Source organism: Lissotriton helveticus, chromosome 3_1 (genome assembly GCF_964261635.1).
Source record: "Lissotriton helveticus chromosome 3_1, aLisHel1.1, whole genome shotgun sequence".
Lineage (NCBI taxonomy): Eukaryota > Metazoa > Chordata > Amphibia > Caudata > Salamandridae > Lissotriton > Lissotriton helveticus.
Genome location: NC_136061.1, coordinates 64008368 through 64032516, shown reverse-complemented (window position 1 = coordinate 64032516; position 24149 = coordinate 64008368). Strand labels below are relative to the sequence as shown.

The window sequence follows — 24149 nt, the reverse complement described above, 5'->3', positions numbered from 1 at the left end:
CCTGGTAAATGAGTGGGACTTTTTAGTGCTTATGACTTTGATGAGTATACCCCTGGAAGAGAACTAGGATTACAGGTAAGTAGCTTATCCTTTTGTGGACATGGCACACAGGGATGTGTGACATGTCATGTTTTAATGTTTGTGTGCTCCAAGACACGCAGCCTGCAATGGCTATGTTGCATGTGCCTGGTGAGGGGTCCCTTAGGGTGGCATAATTTGTGCTGTAGATATTCAGCACCAGGGTACAATTTACTAGGGACTTACAAAGGGTGCTAAAGGTTTTGCCAAAAGGGGGAACAAGTGTACAGTTTTGGGAAAGAGCTCTGACACTGGGGATCTTGTTAGCAGTAACCCAGTGCACTTTCAGTTGAAATCACATCATTTACCAGATGTTCCATGACACCATCCGCCCGGTTTGTTGCAGTACCACATGGCGGTGGTGTTATCCGTGAACACTTGAACCAGCATTCCCTTGACTGAAGGAATAAAGGCTTTCAATGGCAAACAAATCTCTCGGAGCTTCAGCAAGTTGATGTGGGGGTCAGGATTCCACGAGAGTCCTCTGATTCCAACTCTGCCAGATGGCCACTCCGTTCCAGGAAACTAGCATCCATCACTACTGTATGATCTAGTTTGGGAAGGGAGAAGGCTCTGCCTCTGACCCAATCACGGTTGGTCAGCCACCACTGCAGGTCTTGAGCAGTCCTTTCCAAGATTTGGACCATGTTGGAGATCTTCCTCTGCAGCTGCGCCTACTGGAACTTCAGGTCCCACTACAGAGCCCGCATGCGCCACCTAGCAGGTATCATTAGCAGGATGGAGAAGGCCATAGGCACAGCAGCCTCACTCACCAGGATACAGGCTGAAACATCAGTTTCATACCCTGAATATTCTGGACTCCTCACTCAGGAGGTTAGACCCAAAACTGCACTATGTCCAGAACAGCGGAGATGAAAGGGAGCATCTGAGAGTGAGTCAGTTGTGGCTTCGGCACGTTGATTGTGAATCCCAGCAAATGCAGGAGGTCCCCTGTAGTCTGGAAGTCGGAGACAACAGCCTGGGGTGAGCCCGCCTTCAACAGCCAGTCTTCAAGATGGTGGGAAGCCTAGTACCCCTGATCTGCAAAGATGAGCTGTGACCATCACCATCACTTTCATGAAAACCAGAGGGCACTGGTAAGGCCAAAGGGGAGCACAGTGAACTGAAAGTGTACCTGACCCACAGTGAGCCAGAGATATCGTATGTAGGCAGGCAGGACGGAGATATGGAAATAAGCTTCCTGCAAGTCCAACGCTAAGATCCAGTCTCCTGCGTCAAGGGAAGAATGGACCTGGGCCAAAATTAGCATTTTGAACTTCTCCTTCCGCAGGAAGAAGTTGAGGGTCCGGAGATCTAGGATAGGACGCATGCCTTCGTCCTTTTTCGGCACCAGAAAGTAGCGGGAACAACCACATCCTACTTCTGTCACAGGAAACCTCAATATTTGCCCCTTGGCCAAGAGAGCCCGAACTTCCTCATGGAGAAGTGCCAAATGATCCTCCGACAAACGTTCACAGGAGGGTGGCACGGAGGGAGGGGTAGTCTCGAAAGGGAGGGAGTAGCTCCTTCTGACTTTCTGAAGAACCCACCTGTCCGACATGGACTGCCAGCAGAGGTGATGGTGTATCCTGCCTCCGACAGTCCGATGATGGGACTGAAACGTCAGACTAGGAAGGTTTGGAGGCAATGGTAGAGGGAGAAAGGGTAGGCTGGCCTGCGCTGACAACCTGACCCACGAGGACGCTGGGACCCATGTCCACAGCCAAGCAGAGGCTGGACAGAGTGCATGACTCAGCGGCTGGTCTGGAATGGCACCCCTCCGTAGTCACAAAAAGGATGAAACGCAGACAGAGGAAGACTGTTCGTAGCCGTAGACGGATTCCTGGAAGCGCTCGAGTGGCAAGTTTGACTTATCACCAAAAAGGCGAGTGCCATCAAAGAGCATGTCCATCAGAGTAGATAGTACATCCTCTGAAAAGCCAGAATTCCTCAACCAGGCGTAGCACCGTAATGCTACCGACAAGGCAACCGTTCTGCCCAGTGAGTCCGTGGTGTCCAGTCCACAACGAATAGTGAATTTCGCTGCATCTCTCGCATCCATAACTACCTGGGAGAGAACGGCCCGGACCTCCTCCAAGGACTGAGGCAGCTTCAGCGCAACAGTATTCCAGATGGTATGGGAGTATCGGCCCAAGAGGCAAACTGTATTCACCAACCACAATTCCAAGCTGGAGGAAGAAAACATCCCCCTCCCAATATAGTCCAGCTTCTTGGATTCCCTATCAGGGGGCAGTAGAAGGGAAAGCACCTTTAGAAGACGAGGCTTGGACAATCAAGCTCTCAGTGGAGAAATATTGCGTATGGGACGCTGGGTCACCCTGAGCATTCTACATATACCATAGTCTAATGTTAAATCTAGGTTACAGATATTACTTTTTTCCAAGGCTACCACCAGGTGACATACTAAGGTCAAGGTCTGCTACAGCCACCCTTGCACATTTGTTGGCATTGAGGTTACAAATGCAAAAAATATTTTATAAGAGACTTGGAAAAGCAGGTCAACTTCAAAAGTAAGGTCTAATAATTCAAACACTTATTTGAACACAGGCTGCTACATGTGACATGTTTCCCAGCAATAGTCCACAACCTGTGGTGGAGTGGTCTGAAAGGATCTGGTTGAGACTTCCAGACAATGAAAAGAGAAAAGTCTTCACAGCAAGGTGAACGCCAGTAGCACAGGAAATGGTGCCCCACTAAAGGTTGGCCTCGTTATACGCGAATGGGGTCATATCCAATAGGTGGAGCTGCAGCTGGCAGGATGGTACCACTTGCCAGCGCAGAAGAGCTACTGTTGGAAAGAGCTTTTCCCAGAGCAATCAAACGCTTGGGGAAAATTCTATAATTGGTGAATCTGCAGGTAGATATATCCATGAGAACAAGATCACAAATCACAGGGAAGACACAAAAATATCTAGAGAATTTGGACATTGTTCCCACGGTATACGATGCAACCCAAATGGTTCCAAGACCACAATCCTGAATTGAAGGAAGACCACCAACATGTTGCAGAACAGGCTGGTTTCAATGGTACTCTACTTGTAAACAGTTTAAATGTCAAGACAGCATGAACAGCTGCATGTAATGCTGTAGATGTACATGCCTTGCATACTTCTGCCATGTAGTGTTATGTCTGGATGTGAGCAAGTTATTTTTCTTCGAAGAAGTCTTTCAAGTCACTCGGTCAAGTGACTCCTCCTCTTGGTAATAGTGCACATGGGCATCAACTCCATTGTTCGATTGTTTTCCCACAGGCAGGGGAGAATGGAGCGTAAAAGTGTCAGATGGCCATGCGTATGCAAAGGTAAAAAAAACTGCAACGGCCACAGCTGTATGGGGAGGAGGGTGTTCGCATGCGAGTCTACAGCACTACATGCCAAGAACAGATAAGTAACGATCTGTAGATAAACATGCTTTGCATAGACTGTAAAGCAGTGCCCTCTGAACGAGGTGGATAACCTGCGGGTGTTGTAGTTTGAAAAAGTGTACGTAGCACTGTCTGTCCTACATTAGCTTGTTGGGGTTTTAAGACATCCACACAATAGTGCTTAGTGAAAGTGTGTGGTGTAAACAATGTACCTGGTCTACATATATATCTGCTAGTGGGATATTGCGAAGGAAAGCCAGGGAGGCCCCTATTATGCGAATAGTGTGCTGTTGATCAAGTTTTTCTGGCTATGGCGTAACATGTTTGAATGCATTTAAATATACACCTGGCAATGTTCAATTTGGATATGGGCTTTTCTTTGTGAGGGAGCGAAAAAGCAACTTAGAGTTGTTTAGTTTTATGGACTTCTTTAGTTCTGTCAATGCAGTACAGGTGAGCCATTAATATCTAATGTAGGAAGAGTTGAACTGTATGAACATCCCTTTCGGCATCCGACTCTGGTTGAGGAAAGAATACCGGTAACTCAAATGATTGGTTAAGGTGGAAAGGGGAGATCACCTTTGGAAGGAATTTTGGGTTGGTGCAGAGAACAACCCTATCCCAGTGTAGCTGGAAGAAAGGTCCTTCTAAAGTAAGTGCCTGGAGCTTAAAAACAAGTCTTAGTGAAGTGATGGCAATTAAAAAAACGACCTTCCAAGATTGGAATTGGAGGGCACAATTATGTAGTACTACAAATGGTGGAACCATAAGTCTTATGAGAATAATATTAGGATTCCAGGTAGGTGCGGGTGGAATCCATCTTCAGGCCTTCCATAAAATCTTTTATGACTGGTACTTCAAACAAAGATAAGTGTTGCCTATTTTGTGGATAGGTGGCCACTGCAGCGAGATGTAATTGCACATAACTGAATGCAAGGTCAGAGAGAGTTATAAATGTCGAAGGTAATGTTGTGTTGTAGCATTAAATGGATTGATACAGTTAGTATGACAGTAAAAATCTCTTCCATTTAGCTGCATAATATACAGTAGGAAGCTGGCTCTGTACGTGGTATACCAATAGGTGGTTATACCGTGCACAGAGTCCAGAAATTCCCCCAGAAGTGTACAGAAATCAATGAAAGCCCAAAATGTTCTATTAGTGGTAGTGTGGTCAAGAAGCCTTGGGCCCAACAGAGCAATGCAAGCCATTTTTTGCAAAAACATTGACCAATAAGGGACAAGACTCAAAAAGGAGATCCACAACAAGCACTTGCAATAGGTCTCGCATTTGCGAAATTTTGACCTATTGCCATTGTAAATGACAATGCCTTTTATTGGTTTAAAAAACCTGCAATAATAAAATATATTGTTATTTACAATACCAATAGGTCAAAGTTTTGAAAATGCGAGACTTACTGCATTGTAAATGCTTGTTTTTTAAAGTGCCAAGGTTTGGGATAGTCTGCCAGGAATTCTACACTGGAGTACTTTCCATTTCCTTGTGGCGTAGTCAGTCTGTGTGAGCCCGAAAATAAAGGGCAGGTGAGGTCAAGGCTAGGATGGTTTGGTGCACCAACTGGTGCTGAGCTCAAAGTGTGAACCTCTTGTTCTATTATATTTTTATGAAGGTATGTTATGATCATAATACATGTAATATATATGCAGCCCCTTTCTGCATGGAAGTGCACACACGCGCGATGTTGGGTTAGATGAGCGGTCAGTTCACTAGAACAGCTATCTGATGACGTCAGCTATGAGCAGCTGTGAGTGTACTCAAAAGATTACATAAGAGGGCGTGCGATTATCCCACGCCAGTTATGTGCACTTATGTGGGAATTATTTAAAGGAGCCTCAAGTTTCCAGCTTCCATGCATCATTAGTTCCCCGGTCCGGTCTTCTTTGCATTCCGGTACAGATAGTCCTGAAAGGGTCAGTGTCCCTTGTTGCATGGTTACCCCGTTCAGGCCAAACTGAAGAGCCTACATGGCACATGAGTAAGTTCCTTACTTGTAATCCTAGTTCTCTTCCAGGGATATACTCAAAGTCATAACAACTGAATAATCCCCGCTCAAATGCGGGACACTGGAGCATATATAAAAATACATATATATGTGTATGCTTAGACAAAACAAGTACAGCGTACTTCCAAAACATACATAAACATGCAGCCTATTATAGTTCCAGTAGGCTAATCTGGCAAAATTACATGGATGTCTCATTGTATGAAAATTCCACATATGAATACTGTAATAGAGAACAAACACTCCAATAGTGTTCCCAGAAAGCCCTTTAGTTTCAGAGAAACAGGTAATGGTAGGCAATTAGCCCATAGGCTGCACAGATGTAGAAAACATCACAGTATTATTATTATTTTTTTTTAAACTGGCAACTATCCTTTAAGGCTTTCAAGAACCTGGACACTGTGCCTTTAAGACCTCCAGGAGCCCCCTGCTCCCATCATACACCACAGGTGACAGTTAGCTCAGTTCTTTTTTTATGGTGTACTAACTTTTAGGAACCAGGACATAAGGTGCAGACAACATGCTATTATACTGTCAAAACTCGTCCAGGGAGGCAGGAGGGTTGCTTATGACTGAGGAGTATACCCCTGGAAGAGAACTAGGAGTACAGGTAAGTAACTTATCCTTCTCTTCCGTGGGATACTCATCAATAGTCATAAGCACTGAATGGGATCATGACCATTATCCATACACCATAAGTAAACTCGCTTCCACTTGAAAGCGTACAATTTTCTGGTGGAAGGTCTTATGGCTTCTTGGAGTATGTTCATACAGTCCGAAGGTAAATCTAAGTGTCCGTATTGTAGGACTTCAGGAGCTATGCCGTCAATCAGGAGGGTGAGATTGGGGTGAAACACCTTCCCTTCGTTCTTGGACAACAAGTCTAGATGGCATGGTAATCTCTTGTGTGGAACCTCCGATAGCTGAAGAATGTTCGGTACCACCACTAACAAAGCCATTCTGGGGCGATCAGTATCATTCTGCTGTTGGCCCTGTAGAATTTGTTGATCACTGCAGGAATCAACGGGATTAGTGGAAAGGCGTATAGTACTGTCTGAGACCATTTTATTAAAAGGGCATTCCCCCGTGAATCTGGCTGGTGAAACCTGGATGCGAAGACGGGCCATTTTGCGTTTGGCGCGTTCGCAAACAGATCGATGTCTGGCACTTCCCATTGGTGGAAAATGTCTTGAGTGACCTCATTGTTGAGCACCCAGTCGTAAGCTTCGATGAAGTCTCGACTTAGGGTGTGTGCTTGGACACAGAGTTCCCAGAAGATGAATCGCCACAATTGTTAAATTTCTAGTGATAAGCCATTTCCAGATGGTCTAAGACTTCCGAGAGGTCTTGACCTGGTACCTCCCCGTTTGTTCAGATGATACATTGTGGTGTTGTCTGTTTGAACCAATAGGGAGTGAGACTGGAGAGAAGGGAACAGTGATTTGAGAGCTAGGTGGACGGCTCTCAGCTCTAGAAGGTTGATGTGATACCCTTGTTCTGCCTCTGACCAAAGCCCTTGGGGCTCATATGGGTTCGAGCCCCCCAGCTTCGGAGTGAAGCATCCGTCCCGATTGTCGGAGTAGGAGGGTCCTGGTGAAAAGGTACTTCCTTCAGTAAATGGGATCGCTTCATCCACCATCTGGTGGAATCCGTGGCTGATTGGGGGGGGGGGGGGGGGAGAGGAGGGAGAGAAACAGTCCTCCCAGGGGCCCGATATCTGCAACCACTGGTCCTCCAGAGATTGCTGCAGATGAAGCATGTTTAACCTGGTGTTTGGTACGATGAAGAGGCAGGATGCCATTTATCCTAGTAGTGATGACACCTGTCTGACTGTGGGATGCTGAGAAAGAAGATTGTGATGTTTCTCTCAGATTGAGGATAACCTCTCCTCCGAAGGACACACACTTTCCTTTGCAGTATCCAGGGAAGCACCAGGTAGTGGATCTTCTGGGTCGGGTTGAAAATCTACTTTCTGAAGTTGACTTGTAGGCCCAGCTTGCTCAGTAGTTGAAGGGAGTATGAGAGATGACTCCGAAGCAGTGTGGGTGACTAGCTCTTCAGGAGCCAGTCGTCCAGCTAATGATATATAAATATCCTTTGTTTGCGAGGAAAAGTTGCTAATACTGCCATGCATTTCGAAAAAGTTCAGGGAGCTGATTTGAGCCCAAACAGGAGAACCTTGAATTGGAAATGCTGGAGCCACTTGAAATCGCAGAATCTTCCGATGTTTCTTTGATACCAGAACATGAATGTAGGCATCTATAGAACACATCCAGTCCCCTTGGTGTAGATGAGGAAAGATTTAGTGCAGAGTTACCATCTGCAGTTTTTCTTTGCAGATGATTTTTTTAAAAACTATTTATCTGTATTCTCTGGTAGGGCCTCTTTTCTGTACCAGAAAATAACGAGAATATATTCCTTGTCTTCATTGTGGAACTGGGACTGTTTCTATGGCATCTTTCTGCAGATGACTGTTCACCCCTGCTTGCAACAAGTGATCTGTTTGGAGAAATTTTTCTTGTGGAAGTACTGATGGATTTGAATCTGAGCAAATAGCCATTCTGCACAATATTTAGCACCCACTTGTCCTTTGTTATTTTCTTCCTCTCTTCCAGATGAAACATAATATTCAAACCCCCCACCAGAGTGGTTCAATGAGCTATGGCTTCCACCATGCCAGTTCTTTGCTGGTTGCTTCGTTGTAGAAGATGAATGACTTGCAGCTCCCTTTCCTCTACCAGGCGTTCTCTGGTGGTAGTGAGACTTGGGTTGATTTTGATGCAGAGTGGACCAGTGTAGGGTTTGAACCCTCTGCTGGAAGGTGCGCAGTCATAGTGACGGAAATTCCGTTCGCATTTCCAATCCAACGGCTTTTTATTGTGTCCAACTCTGTTTTCATTTTGGACATCTCATCGTCCGCATGAGATCCAAATAGAGAGGAGCCATTTAAAGGGAGATTCACAATTCTCCGCTGTGCATCCGGTTTCCTCCCCGTGAGACACAGCCAGGCTGAGCGTCTAGAGTAGATGCCATAGGAATAGCCACGGGCAGTCAGATCTGATGCATCTGCTGCTGCACTAATAACTTGGTTTGCCACCAAGCCACCTTCTTGAAGGATTTCCTGAAAATCTTGCTGATCTTTTGGCAGCTTGTCTGAACCGTGACAAGGAGTCCAGAGAGATCCGGCATACTTCCCCAGGAGAGCGGAAGCACTAGCCGCCTTCATCACTAATGCTGAGGTGTTACACATTCTATTGCACAGAGAGTCCATGTTTTTACTGTCGTCCTTCAGGGGAACGGAGGAGGAGGTTTTTGCTGAGTGTGCCTTTCTGGCTGCCGTCACGATGATAGAGTCTGGAGGGGGATCCGATCGAAGGGAAAACGGATCCTGATCTGGGGCCTTGTACGTCTTGGAAATACGTGGGGGATCTGAACCCTCGGTAGCCAGTGTCAGAAAAGTCTGTAGAGATATACAGACTGCATGTGCCAACATATCAATGTTCAGTTTGCTGGCACCCCTGCATAGAACCTCATTAAAAGTCCCTATATCGTCAATTGGGGACACACTGGATGGAGTTGTCGCAGACATAGTTGGAGAAAAGTCTAATGGAAGACCTTGAGGACGTGGACTATGACGGTGATCTTCGTCTCCTTTTTGGTGTTGAAGAAGGACGAGATCCTTATCCCTCTGTGTCCTGGATCGCGAGCGTCGAGCGGACGGAGATCTAGCCCTGCTCGGGGATCCGCGTGAAGAAGCCCTTGTGGATGCAGTAGGAGGAGGTCCACCAGAGAATCTAGAGGGAGTGCATGTTCTGGAAAAATCCGAGCCCGGATTTGTGTGATGAACCTTCCAGTGTCGTATGCCCTCTCTAGCCATCTTGGGGAAAGATTGACAGGAGGAGTCTTCTCCCCGGAACCGGAGATCCCTCCGGTATAATCTGTATGATAATGCCAGGGGATGATGCCCTTCCCTCAACGTCGAACGTATGGTCCTCCACGTCTACCTCTTTTCTGGCACTTCTCCTGAAGTGACTGTAGGGCTTTTTTTCCCTCTACAGCGAACAATGTCTTGCCAGCGACATGGAATGTGCCGCCTTCGACATTGACCACTCCTGCGGGGAGACACTTGAGGACTCTTGTCTGAGCGAGGATGTCCTAGATGTCGGTTTCTTAGATGTAGACTGTCCACAGGACTGTGATGGAGTCCTCTTCGTCGACCGTCTATAGACTTTCTGTGGTGTCTTTGACGTTGACCTCCTCAACAGCGATAGTCGTGACAGTGGCGGAGTCCTCAATACTGACCGCCTGCAGGCTTGCGGCGTCTTTGCAATCTAACCTCTCTATGCTGACCGGTGTCTCGACGTAGACTGATGTTTCAACGTAGTCTTGGGTCTCTCAAGACCAACATATAACGAGCCCGAAGTAGTATGCCTCGACATACATACTTTTCGGCGACGGAGGTTCTCGTTGCTTCGCCGGCGATCTGTCCCTCGACATTGTTGCATGCCTTACTTGTTTTTCCGACTTCTATCTGGACGCCGAACAATCATGAATTTGCTTCATTTTTTACGCTGGGGAAGCGTTGCAACACAGTTTTCTGTGTTTTTCTTGAGGAGGGCTCTTTGAGTGCAGGATTGCTCTCAAGGCCACATTAAGAATGTCCTTAACCTCTTTCCAGCAAGTCATGAAGTCTAATCATCGTCACGCAGAGTTCTTCTCGGGAATTGCTGGCAGTGATTGCCATCTTCACACAACCCAGAGAAATGCTAACACAATGCACACACAGGGGGTCTGATTCTGCCGTGTTCTTCCCACAGGAAGGACATTTGTTGAATAAAGCTGGCATTTGACAGAAAATAGTTAAATTTGAAAATAACTGAAAACAGTTATCAGCAGTCAAAAGTGTAGAAAAAAGAAGAAATAAACCAATTTCTGACTAGAAATAATCAAAAACTGACGAGCTCAAGCTCCATGATCTTCACAGGAGCCGGAAAATAGAACTGACCCGTCACCTGTGGTGCACGATGGGAGCAGGGGGCTCCTGGAGGTCTTAAAGGCAGTGTCCAGGTTCTTGAGGCAAGGTGCCTTTTTTTATAATACTGTGATGTTTTCTTCATCTATGCAGCCTACGGGCTAATTGCCTGCTATTACTTGTTTCTTTCTCTCTGAAAATAAAGGGCGGTCTTGGAACACTATTGGAGTGTAAGTTTTCTATTACAGTATTTATATGTGGAATTATTTTCATTCGATGAGAAATCCATGTAATTTTGGCATTTTAGTATATTGGAACTATAATAGGCTGCATGTTTCTGTATGTATACATGTATATATGTATGTTTAAAGTACTCTGTACTTGTTTGTCTTAACATACACATAGAAGTATGTTTATATATGCTATGGGGTCCCGTACGTGGGCGGGAATAATTTCGTGCTTAGGACGATTGATGAGTATCTCCTGAAAGAGAACCCTGTGTGCCATGCCCATCAACACTGCCTGTGGCATGGGTAAGTTACCCCTCAAGCAGACCTTATATCCCAAAAGGCAGGGTGCACCATACCCATGTGAGGGCATAGCTGCAAGTGCAATATACCCCAAAAGTGTGTGCCATTCACAGAAATTGTTAGTGCAGAAAAGCCATTTTGAATGCATGGGTTAGGAGTTTTTCAACACGAACTCCACAGTTGCATGATGCCTTTACTGAAGTCTGGGAAGTTTGGAATGATAGGTTATAGCAATTTATATAGCGCACTTATACCCGTGGCTATCAAACGTGCCAGCACATTAAACCCACACTGATGCCAGTGTGAGATTTAATGAAAAATGCACTCAGGGCATCTGAGATGACCCTGAAAAACGACGAATCCTGGTGTGGTTCCTGACTGGCTCCTCGCCATCTGCCACCACCAGACAAGTTTCTATACCCACTGGGTAGAGAGCCAACGGTCTGAGTCTGGAAACCAAGCACATCCTGGGCAGAGTTGTCATACCTCCTCTCCCAGGATGGGCTGGGTCTTTGAGGAGAGCTTCAAAGGCCTGATGCCTTGGTTAGCTGGCCCCCAGCCTTTTACTGCCATCAGCAACTGGTGCCCACCAGTTGCAACCTCCCAGTTTGGGCGCAAGAACTGGCAGGAAAACCTAGGGAGGTGTGCCCAACTTTGCCAACCACACCCCTTATGTGGGGGAGGCGAGGTGAAGGCCATCTCTCAGTCCCCGCCTATGCACCCTCCCACTCGAGGGTGGTATACTAGGGTGGAGACACTCCTGGGAAGGAACCTATTTGGTCCCACCATGCACACCCCTGTAACACCCCTAAATCTAGTTTTAGGGGCACCCCTGAACCTTGCCTCTTCAGATTCGATGTGACAAGGACTGAAGAGCCGTGCTGCAGAAGAGGAGGCGATGACAACTGCTTTGGCCCTACCGGCCTGTCTCCTGCTCTGAACCCCTGCAAGCTAAAACCGTTGTGTCCTGCAGCCAGCAACCGCCAAAAACTAATGGGACCCGTCCTGCCTTCCTAAAGAACTTTGATCTCCCATGAACACTAGATTTGTCCAACACCAACCCGAGCCAGGACTTTAGATCCAGCCGGATCTGCGAGTCATCACTCTGCAACAGACGCCCACAGCTAGAGTTTGAGTGGCCAAACACCCCAGCAAGGTCCCCTGGTGATCCTGACCTGTGTTCCAGCATTGCCCGACCTCCACCGACCTTCTCTGACACTGCAGCCTCATTCTGAAGGGTACCCTGCAATCCGAACCGGTGAGAAGAACCAGACACGAAAGGAACCCCTGCACCCACAGCTCCGAGTCCTAAGGGGTTAGACCGATGGTGTCCTGGTGTCCAGCAACTCTTCATCCTCCCGTCGTTGGTTCCCTTTATCCAGTCTTCTGGCTCCAGTCTGCAGTCTTTCCGCGACCGACATCCTCCATAGAGGAGCATTGGGCTCCCGACACCTAAGCACCCTGCACCCACCCGTCCCTGCGCTGCTGATGGTGTGGACTTGGTTCCAACCTGGGATTCCTTTTGCCCTCACCCTAACTCTATGAGCTTGGCTCCCAAGACAGAGTGGCCTGCCTGTGAGAAGTCCCCCAACCACGTTGCACCCGGCCCCATTGGCACCCTCTTCCGCTCCAACGCCCTAGGTACCCAGGGTACCACTTACTGGGACTTACAGGGACAGATGTGCCAATTGTGGATATGCTTTTAGGGAAGCAGCACTGGCACAGGAGACCTGTTAGGCAGGGGTCCTGTACACTACAATCAAAATCACATCACTACCAGGCACAAAAGTGGGGGCTAACCATGTCCAAAGAGGCACTTTCTCATATATGTTCTAGTAGTAGGCCTACGAGCTTCTTTGAGAATGGTCATACATTCCGGTGGGAGATGGAGTAATCAAATTATTTAAACTCAGGAGCCAAATCGTTAGGTTGAGTTCCCAGGGATTTGGTTGCCTGTTTCTCCATGGTTCTGAGTGGGGTGGTTAAGGGTGAGGGGTAGCTTCTCATGTGGAACTACTGAGTAAAAGAACTGTTGTGAACCAGGGCTGTTGGGCCCATGTGTAGGAACAAAATTGTTACTTACCAGTAGGAGTAGTTTTGCAGCTTGAAGAGTTTTCTGGATTCACATGCTGTGCATTATTCCGCCATCTAGTGGTTGGATCCAGGTAGACTTTTTTTTTTTGCTGCTTGGGGAGTCGCCCACCATTTGGTGCTAGGTCCATCCCTTGCATGACATCAAACAGCGCCCTGAAGTTTGTGCGTGGTAGCCATCTTCAGATTCTTTTCCCCCTATTTTCCTGCAGGGAATGTCTTAAATTCTGTTATCTTTACATGTTAGTTCTTTGGTTTCAGTGATATCCTGTCCCGCCTGCTAGTATTCATCCTTATGGGGTGGTGGGTGGGTCCTATCTGAATCCAGAAAATGCTTCAAGCTGCAAAGCTACTCCTACTTTTAAGTAACCATTTCGTTATGAAGCGGGAATCCTTTTCTGGATTCACATGCTGTGCATTAGATTATGTAGCGGTTTCACCCTCTTTGGGGTGGCTGTGGTAAGATGAGGAAGACTTTGCGAACACGCGTTAAAGTACCTTTTGTCCTACTTGAGCTTCCTTTGTATATCCACGCCGTAATGCTTCGTGAAGGGTGTGGAGATTCCCATGTTGCCGCAGCACATATGGTGTCTATTGGCACATTGGCTATGAAAGCTAGGTCTGCTTCCTTTTTCCTTGCTGAATGTGCCTTTGGCCGAGTTTAGAGTTTGACCTGCTGAGGCATAGCAGATCTGAATTGCTTCTACAATCCAATGTGCAATGATCCCCTTTGTCCTGGGTGCTCCTTTTTTGGAGTCTGAATAAGAGACTAACAATTGATTGTTTTTTCGGATTTGTTTGGTCTCTTGTAGATAGTACAATAAAGCCATCCTTACGTCTAGGGTATGGAGGCTTCTTTCAAGTCGTGTTTGTGGGTTTTTGAAGAAAACTGCTAGCTGTATGCTTTCGCACAAAAGGAATCTGCTTACTACCGTAGGCAGGAAAGGAGGATTTGTCCTTAGGATAACTTTGTCCTTGTGGATTTGCATGTACGGTTCCTCAATAGTCAATGCTTGTAGTTCACTTACTCTCCATAAATATGTTATAACTTAAAAAGGCAGTTTTTATGGTGATTTTTAAGTTCTCCTTTGTGCATGGGCTCGAATTGCCCAGTCATTAGTTGCGTTAAGACTGTGCTTAAGCTCCACATTGGTGCTGGAGACTGAGTGCAATTCTTTTTGATCCTTCAAGGAATCTTTTGATGACTGGTACATGGTTTACATGATTGTCCACTGGTATAGTCTACAATTGCTGCCAGGTGCACCTTGAGGCTTGAACAGTTGATGTTACCGTCAAGCAGGTGTGTCAGATATATGAGCATGGTTTCATGCGTGGAAATTGAACTTCGGTTATTGTTTTTCGTGCACCATATGGTGTACCATTTCCATTTTGCTGCATGGCATTGTGGTTTGTTTTCTTGCCTCTTTTAGTATTTCCATTTTTCCTTGAGCTAAGTTAAAATGTTCGACACTGTATTTAGGCGCCAGAGTGCTAGGCTGAGCGTCGCTGGTTCTGGGCGAAAGATTTGGCCTTCTTGCATTTTGAGGAGGTCCTTGTCTGCCTTGAGCTTGATCACTTGTCCCTAGGACAGTTCCAGTAGACCAGAGTACCACGTTTGTCTTGCCCACTGAGGGGCTAGAAGTATTATATTTGTTCCTGGCTGTCTGACTTTGCCTAGGACTCTTAGTATTAGAGGAATCAGAGGAAAAGCGTATGCAAATGTACCTGGCCAGTTTAGGGACAGGGCATTCCCTTTTGAAAGAAAAAGGTGAAGGATCAGCATTTCTTGTGCTCTATTGCTGCGAATAGGTCCATCTCTGGGGTCCCCAGAGATTGAGATTTGTTGCTGCGTCTTTAGTTTTATTTCCCGTTTATTGGGTCTGCTGTGTTGATCCGCCTCTGTGTGGTCTTTTCCTGGCAGGTGAATTGTCTGTAGGCTGATTGTCCTTGCATTGGCCCATTTTCAAATTTCCTGTACTAGTTTGCTTAGGGTGAATGACTTGATTCCTCCCAGTTTGTGGAGGTAAAACATAGTTGTGGTGTTGTCCGTTTGAATTAATACTGTTTTCCTTACTATGTGGTCTTGGAATGTCTTTATTGCCAGGAACAGTCTTCATTTCTAGGAAGCTGATGTGCTTTATGGAATCTGCATTGTTCCATTGAACCCATACTCTCTGGTGTCCTGAAGGTGCCCAACAACCCTTGTGGGACGCATCTGTTATGGTCACTGAGGGAGTTGGTGTTTTGAATGGTCTGCTTAGAGTTATGTTTTTGTATGTCCACAATTGTATCTCCGTCCGAACCTCGTGTTACAACCACTAGAACTTTCCAACTCTCTGTGGCTTGTGATCAACTGCTGTAGAGCCACTCTTGAAGAGGGCGATGTGAAGGCATGCATGAGTGATGAGGGGGATACATGATGCTATCCATGCCCATGAGTCAAGACAGTCCTCACTGTCAGAGACTGACCCTTCTGGAACAGGCGAGTTTCGTTTGATAGTTTGTATTCTCTTTTCTGTCTGGTATGCCCGCGCAACCTTGGACTTTAATCTTGCTCCTAAGAAGGTTTTTTCTTGTTCTGGTGTTGGAGGATTTTTTGTGGTTTATTGAAAAACCCAACTTTGGTCATGTGTTCATTACTTCATGGACATGAGTGTAACAAGTTTGCTTTGAATTTGCCTTTATTAGCCAGTCGTCTATGTAGGAGTAGACGTGGATTCCTCTACCTTAGTGATGCTGCAACTGCTGCTAGGCATTTTGTGAAGACTCTTGGTGCTGCTTTTATCCCGAAAGGGAGGACTTTGAATTGATAGTGAGTGTTCTCGTGGAAGAACCTGTAGTGTCGGCATCTTGAAATGCTGCATGCGAATGAACTTGTTTATGAAATCGGAGGTCTAAGATTGGTCTTAGTGAGAGATCTTGCTTCGGTTTCTCTTTTGGTCCCTTTTCTATTGAATGAGTTCCTTCTTTCTTAAGTGTAATAGTTCTGATTTTAGGAACTTCATCTTTTTTGGTGGGTTCGCGGGGGGTTTGTTAGTTCTATACAGTATCCGTAGCGTACCAAATTTAAAATCCAACTGTCTGTGGTGATGTCTTCCCATTGTTCTAAATGGTATGTTTGTGTGAGGGTATTTTGTTGTAGGCAAGTTACTTTGAATTTGCTCCTCCGCCTCTCGAGGGCTGTCCTCCGACTCTTCCTCGAAAGGGCTGCTTTGTCTGTTGCTGCCAGGCTTGGTACCCGGAATGCTGGTTGGACTGCTCTCCACTGCCTTGATTTTGTTGAGAAGACTCCTCTTCCTGTGGGTCTTCTGGTGTTAAATCAGCCTCTTTTGAAGACCACTCTGTTGTAGGGCTGCAATAGCCCTGGTCGTTTCATTGTCTTTCTTTATTTGTTGCAGTGACTCATTTACTTCCTTTCCAAAGAGGGTGTTGTAGAAATCTGGCTCTGTATATACTATACTATACCAAAATGTGGTAAAGTGTGCACAGAGTTCAGTGGAACCCCAAAAGTAGGGAGAGATAAAAGTAGATGGCACCTTACTCTCTATTTGTGGTAGGGTGGGCGAGCAGTAAGGTAGTGATAAGCATCTGTTGAACACCCTCCGGCAGCAAATTATGTCAGACTCAAAGACTGAACTCAGATCAATTTGTTTGTATCAAAAATAGTACTTTGTTATTTTATTTCTAGAACCAGGCCTGGGGCAACTAAGTGAAATAAATGCATTGCAAAATCTTAAGCAATGTTGTACAATTGAGTGCAGATTCCAATGCAGTTGATTGAATCACAGGTAAATCAATGTTTCTAAATTACTTTTCAGATTATGATGTGCGTTACTTTTTAGAATACTTTTGCTAATCAGTGTGATAGGCCTAGATATCACACTGAGACATTTCCTAGGCAAACAGTTAGTAATTCACTTTTGGTACATTTGCAGTTTTCCAAGTTTTCATACAACACAACTCAACACTTTGAACAATTTAAGGAAAAACAGTCAATGTATTCCTATGGAGAAAAATTAGGTTAATGGTTTGCAGGTAAGTACTGGTTTGTGGGAGTTGGTAGTCTGGGGTTAGAACCAGGGTACCCCAGGGTCAAGTATGCCTTCTTTTAACAGCCTCAACGGCACTAGGGCAGCCGGATGCGGAGTGCTGAGGCCCAATGTTATCAAATGGGGGGGGGGGGGGGGGGTAGGGGCCTCAGGTTGGTGGCTGCCCACGAGCAGGCCACAGGGTTGTGGTAACAACCGAAGTAAAGGGGCCAGTCGCCATGGGAGGTTAAAGATGAAGAAAATGCGGTACTAAGGAGGCACTAACAAGCCTATTAAGGAATCAGAAGCCAGCATTTACGAAGGACAAAGGCACAAGCCAATGAAAAACATGGGCGGAGAGTGGGTGGGGCTTCCATTCCATACTCCACTACAACAATTCTTGCAGAGCAGCTCATGCGCGCAGACTCAGGCTCGACCCAAAAACATGCTTTATTTGGTCTGAACAAAATCGTTATATGTTGAAAGGTTAAGAGACTTTCAAAGTGTGCACGATTGCTCCTCTTGATAGCAGGGAAATCATGATGCTAAGCTAGCTAAGCAATTGTTGGCCGTGTTACTTTTTTTATTGTATTTCCTGGCATATGAAAACATGCTTTGCACCCAGAATTGTATCTACAAATTATTTTCTATTCATCCGTAAAGTATCAAGGTATTATCTTTATAAAGAGTGGGGATTGCACAGCACACTGTAGTGCAAGCGGTCTTCAAACTTTTTAATGGCACCCTTTCACCAAAATGAAAAATCTGCCCCCCCCCCCTCAGAATTTCACAATTACTCTATTAAATTGGCAATGTTTAAATATGTCGAAACCTATATAAACATTGAAGTTGTTAGTTTTAAAAATGCTATCAAATTCATAATTGCCAAAGATAATATTGCGGTCAGGCAGGCCTTACTAATTGTGTGATTATTAGAAATGTAGTTGGGTGTTTTGAAGAATATTTGGTGTCCCTTCTCTTTTGACCCCTTCTACCAGCCTGGAATATAAATTACTAAAAACGTTAGTGATGGCCAATTACAGAGAGACTGACTGCCACTCATTTTTCCAGCTTCAAACAAAGCACTGTTATTAGCATTTAGCTTCTTTTGCCCAGAGCTAGGCGCGCCGCCCTGGGATAACTTGAGGCCCCCTAGTTTGAAGACACCTGTTGTAGTGAGCATAAGTCTACCATTGTTGGCTGTTAGTAAGTTGCAGAGTAATAAAGTGTATAACAAAACCACAGACCGACTGTGTAGCTGTCTAAACTTGGGATCACTATTTTACCCGTACCTCTGCATTCTTTCTCAGCTCTTCCACTTCAGCATCTGTGTACTCCATATCGAAAATGTCCTCATTTCCAGAGTCTTCATCCGAGCAAACACTGTCCAGGAAAGAGAAATTGAATTCTGCAGAGGACAAAATACCTGCATTAAGCACTGTATAAGTCACAAGTTAAGAGTGAACTACCTAAAACTCAAATGTAATCAACCCAACTAAAAGGCTCAGGGTTAATTCAGGATATGCAAAACTAACAAATCACCAATATCAACATGTATCTGCATGCATACTCGCTAATTTGCATTTCACGGTCTTCTGCCTCCACTCAGGATTTACAAGTAGATTTACAAATCTCCCTGGTGCTTTTTATTCACTCCAATAGCTCAAAAATCTTTAAAAAGTGCTCTCATTCCTTGCTCATTGTAGGAAGGTAGATGCCTGACTATGGTTGCCCCCAACTTTTTGCCTGGTGTTTTGCTGGTTTTCTGACTTAGTTGACCTGGGGCCCTGCTATTCAGGACCCCAGGCCTACTGCTCTCTCTGTAAAATGGATTCCATGTACCTTAGGTACATATCTAAATTGGATACTGAGTCACCTTACCAGTCCCTGTACAGTGTACCTTAGGTACCCAGGGCATAGGTGTACCCAGGGCCTACCAGGGGCTGCAGCATGTATTATGCCACCCCTGGCTGGCCATCCAAATCTGACACAACTGGCTGCTTGACAGCTGGGGCAAGGTGGTGTAATCACCCTTTGCTTTAGATATAGTATACCTATATCTAACCCTAAAAATGGACACACAGATCTCCTATCAGTCACTCCCATGGCAGGCCTTAACAATCCTGAAGGCAGAGTGCTTGGAATCGTGTGAGATGGTGCTCTGGCATGAGCTGAGCCTGTCTGCGGCTTTCGGGATCTATCCCTTAGCCGTTTCCATGATATCGCATACCATATACTCTTAAGTGCATTATAATCCTCGCGGTTATGTGCCAACTCTGGTATCGCTTTATCAAAACATGTCGAGTAAGGTGTCATACGAATTGGAATACTAACCCCTCGCCAATTCTGGCGACGGGGTTAGCATTCCACCCTTCTAGAGGGACACGACATGTATGTAACCCCTAACCCCGGTTAAAGTCAGACAGAGCCTTAGCATCCACAAAATGGATGCTGCCACCGAGACACAAGTCTGCCCTCCTGCTGCTGGGAGTCCTCCCAGAGCAGGAGATAAGGACAAAGGGTTTCCTGCCAGGGGCGGTGCCAGCACCGTCCCAGACAGGGTTTTGTGTATTGTAGGTAGGCAGGGCTTTAGAGGAAGGTGACTGCACGTGGCACCCCGGTGCTCACTGTGCATAGGCTGGCTGGAACCAGTTCCAGGGTCACTCCAGACCCTGTGCTGGGGAAAAGCCCGCCAAGGAAGTGGGTGTAACCACCCCCCTCCTAGTCCCACCCATAGGGCAGGACTTAGTCGCGTGCCAGCCCCTTTTTACAGGATAAAGGTAGGAACTGGCCCCCTTCCAAATCAGATCATCTTTGAATCCTGAAACTACTTTCTGCGAAAGGAACTCAAGACTTCTTCCTAAGATTTCTCCCTTGTGACTAAGGAGTAGTCACCCTGCATCCGCAGGCACCATCTTAAGAACACTGCGGTCTGCTGTAAGTCCTTCCTCCGGAATCCGACTGCCCAGCTCGACGAGAACCGGCTTCCCTGGCACCTCTGACCTCTACCCACCTCTACAGCCCAGCTGAGAACCGTGGGTGCGACGAGACCTCAAGGGACCGGCCATCTGCAAGACTGCACGACTTCTTTCCAGCAAGCCCGCCGAGTAATCTACTGGTGAGTGCTTTGGGGTCCGAGAAGCCCCGACTCTGAGCAGCTCCAGCTCCGAAGTGCAGCCCCCCAGCATCTCCACGATCTGCGTGGGGCCCTTCTGCTTTCCGCTGCTCACCGCGTTGTTTGGCTACTAGCCCGTTGGCTTGTGGCCTTCCTGACGACGCCCGACGACATTTCTGCTGCTGGTCTGGTTGCTCCAGACTGGCCCTTGCTCCCTTCCAGAAGAGGAGCACCCTGGACCCTCCTGGTCCACTCAAGACGCCATTTTGAGTCCACCGCGTGGGCTTGAATTAGCCAAGGCTTGTTGCCCAATCCTGGGTAACTTCGACGCCAACGACTTCATCCTTCGTGGGACAGCCCGCACCTCCATCCTGGTCGCCGACAACGCCTCCTGGTCCGAGAGACTGCAGAGCCCAGCAGTGCCCACTCACCTGACTGCGGTGACTTCGCCCGGTGCCATCCTGGTGCCCACTTAATCACTGGCTAGTGATTCAAGAACTTGGTCCCCTCTGCTTTCAGGTTTTCTTCTTCCTTGATCCAGGCTTGGATCCATCGAACTTTCCTTCACTGGTCGCCTGCCAGCAACTTCTTCCTTCCAGGCTCCTGGTCCGGCAACGAGATCCCCGACGTCTTTTCAGACCTATGCAGCTGCAGCCCCTGGGCTAGGTAACTTCGGCACTCCGGTGTCCCAGCATAGCCTCACTATCCAAGGGTCAGGATCCACTGTCATTTTCTCCCTACCAGGTCGGGTTCGCCCGTGAACACTAACTTTGTGAATTCTAGCTTCCATAGACTTTGTCCCGCATCCCGCGTGAGAGTGCACACTCTGCACCCGAGTCCCCTAGGCCTCCTAGTAGTAATCTAACGATTCCCTAGTCCAGTCCTAGCGATTCCAAAGCCTATTAGAACTGTTACTTACCTGCTAGTAATTCGCATTCCACTTTTAGCGTATATGGTTTTTCGTGCCCCTCGGGCATTTGTGTAACGTGCTAACTTAAAAGTATTTTCGTAAGAGTTTTGTTGTGTGCTTAGCTCCCTGTCTCATAAAGAGCCAGGGTAGTCTTGTTATAAATAAATACACTGTTTATTTTCATAACAACTTGTGTGGTGTCCTTTCACTGGGTGTTCAAGGGGTAATGTGATGGTAAAACAGCTGGCTTAACACGCCCTCTAGAGTCTTAGCCTTAGACTGCTCGTATCCATGCTACTAGGATAGCTGGTCTATAAGGTTGACTTACAACCAATCATCAATAAGGGTTGTTTGGACTGATATATAGTGATCACTAGAATAGTGAGCACTGCACATCAGGCCAACTTCTCACATTGGTGAGCAGCGGTTGGGATTTGAGCTTGCTGTTGTTTTACCACACATGCCCTAAGAATATCTTGTGAAAGATCACATAAGTACTAAAGGTACATATAACTTAGCTTAGAATACTCTGAGTTCTACTGAACCAGCTGTTGTAGCTCCTAGGGCCTAGCACACCCTAAACTACAACTCTAGCAAGGGATCAGTAGGCAAACATATAGTGTAGGTAAGTGCACCACTTACACCTCACTAGAAAAGCATGTCGACTCAGGGGGACTCTACTGAGACTCCCCTGGTCAGTGTTGACCCTCCACAGGTCACTTCAAGATATGCAGCTCTCAATTTTCAGGAGATGAGGCAACTCTGTGTCTCCAGGAAACTGAAGCAGGGGTCTAACCCCACCATTCCCTTTCTGATAGGTCTCTTAGAGACATATGATGCCAGAAAGCTCTCTCAGTTACATGAGAGCATGCCAGCCTTAGAGGGAACCTCTGGGGATCCAGACCTCCCCAACACTGATTCAGCAGTTGAGGAGGAGGATCAGGAGGTACTCTCTGGGGATTAGGTAGACAAAGGTCTTGAGGTAGTCAGAAGGCTAACTAGGACCAACTTAGACTTACTTGGGCTAGGATCTGGGGGCCCCCCAGTACTAACCCGAAGTGGGCCTAACCTTGGAGTTAGGAGAGATAGATCTCTTTCTAGGGACTCCAATAGATCTCTGCACTCTAATGCCTCTTCTCAGGGGAGAAGGAATCCTCCACAGAGGAGATTTACTTCCCCTCAGAGAAGGGAGCATGAGGCTAGGATGAGACAAGCTGAACTGAGGATTGAAAGGGAAGAAATTGCCCTGGCCAAAGAGAAGCTTGCCCTGGCAAGAGAGCAGCAGATGAGTGGGCTAGCTCCCACTGGTGGCAGCAATCTCCCAAGAGATAGAGAGAAGGGTTTAGATACTAAACACCTGACTAAAATAGTGCCCCCCTTTAAGCAAGGGGATGACATCCAGAAATGGATGGCTGCTCTGGAGAGGGCCTGCACTGTGCAGGGCATTCCCCAGAGTCAGTGGGCAGCTATACTGTGGCTCTCCTTTGATGGTAAAGGTAGGAAATGCGTTACTTACCTGTAACAGCAGTTATCCAGTATTGGTGTCTTTCATAGATTCACATGCCTGAATCATTCCCCGTCGTCGAGATGGGAGCCCCGGTAATAGAAAAGTAATGTCCTATAGACATACATAGAGAAAAATAGGCCTAAGGGCCTTGCCTTAGTAGCCTATCTATGTCCTTTTGTGAAAAGGACCAATTTTCCAAAGGTAGCCAATCAGCTACCACCTCCCTCTAGAACCTTCCTGCCAGGAGCCTCAGTCTCTCAGATTTTCGTACGCACCAAGCTAGGTAGACGTAAGATATGCTCTGTAGTGAGAGATGAGTCCTTCCTGGGGAGGTGGGAGGGTTGCATGTGAATCTATGAAAGACACCAATACTGGATAACTGCTGTTACAGGTAAGTAACGCATTTCTTATCCAGTATTATGGGTGTCTTTCATAGATTCACATGCCTGAATCAGAATAGCAAGCAATACATTATGCACATATGCGATGGAATATAACAGTCTGAGATAATACATATCATGTGACTAGATACCATCAGTAATATAGAGAGTAAAGTAAATAAATGTGCATACCATTGCAGGACGGTGGGAAGTAGGAAGGCTCATCTTACTGGAAGAGATGGCGAAGTACAGCTTGGCCCACAGCTGCATCCTGCATCAGTTCCGTGTCCAGGCAGTAGTGTCTGGTAAAGGTGTGCGGCGATTTCCAGGTGGCCGCTCTGCAGATATCCAGAATCGGTACACCAGCGAATAGTGCTGCCGATGTGGACACAGCTCTCGTGGAATGTGCTCGGACTGAGGAATGTAATGGACGTCCGGCTTTGTCATGACAAAATGCAATTGTTGCCGATATCCATCTGGAAATGGATTGTTTGGAGAGTGGCATGCCTTTTCTCGGCCTGCTGAAGGCAACGAAAAGTTGTTTGGTCTTTCTGAAAGCTTTCGTTTTGTCCAGGTAAAATTTTAGACATCTCTTAATGTCCAAAGAGTGAAGAGATCTTTCCGCCACTGTGCCTGGGTTCGGGAAGAATGAGCGAAGCACAAGCGGTTCATTGAGATGGAAGTCCGAGGGGACTTTAGGAATGAAACGTGGGTTGGTTCTTAAGATGACTCTGTCTTCTCTAAATTGCAAGAAAGGATCCTGTATCGAAAGAGCTTGCAACTCACTGACTCTTCTGGCTGATGTTAGAGCTAAAAGAAGTGCAGTTTTCCAGGAAACGTATTTGAGTTCAGCCCTATGGATAGGTTCAAATGGATGTTTAACTGATTGAGTACAATATTCAGATGCCACGTTGGTGGTATTCGTCTTGGTCTAGGGAAAGATCTGTAAAGCCCTTTGAGGAACTGTTTTATCAGTCTGTTGGACCATAGTGAAGGGCCTTTTGAAGACCTGGTGAAGCGAGAGATTGCTGCCAGGTGTACCCTGATGGAAGCATGCGCCAGACCTGTTTGGGCCAGATGCAGGAGATAAGGCAGTATCTGCTCTGGAGTGATTCTAAAAGGGTGTATATTG

General features: G+C 46.6%; 1 protein-coding gene across 3 annotated transcripts in view; it reads right to left on the bottom strand.

Moving 5' to 3' along the window:
- The window catches only part of USP37 (ubiquitin specific peptidase 37), a 396132-nt gene that overhangs the window by 56380 nt on the left and 315603 nt on the right, over nt 1-24149 (bottom strand). For all 3 annotated transcript variants that reach the window (XM_078679235.1, XM_078679238.1, XM_078679236.1), the window contains one exon: nt 18398-18513. In XM_078679235.1, the coding sequence (XP_078535361.1) occupies nt 18398-18513 (116 nt within the window). The remainder of the gene's footprint in view (nt 1-18397; nt 18514-24149) is intronic.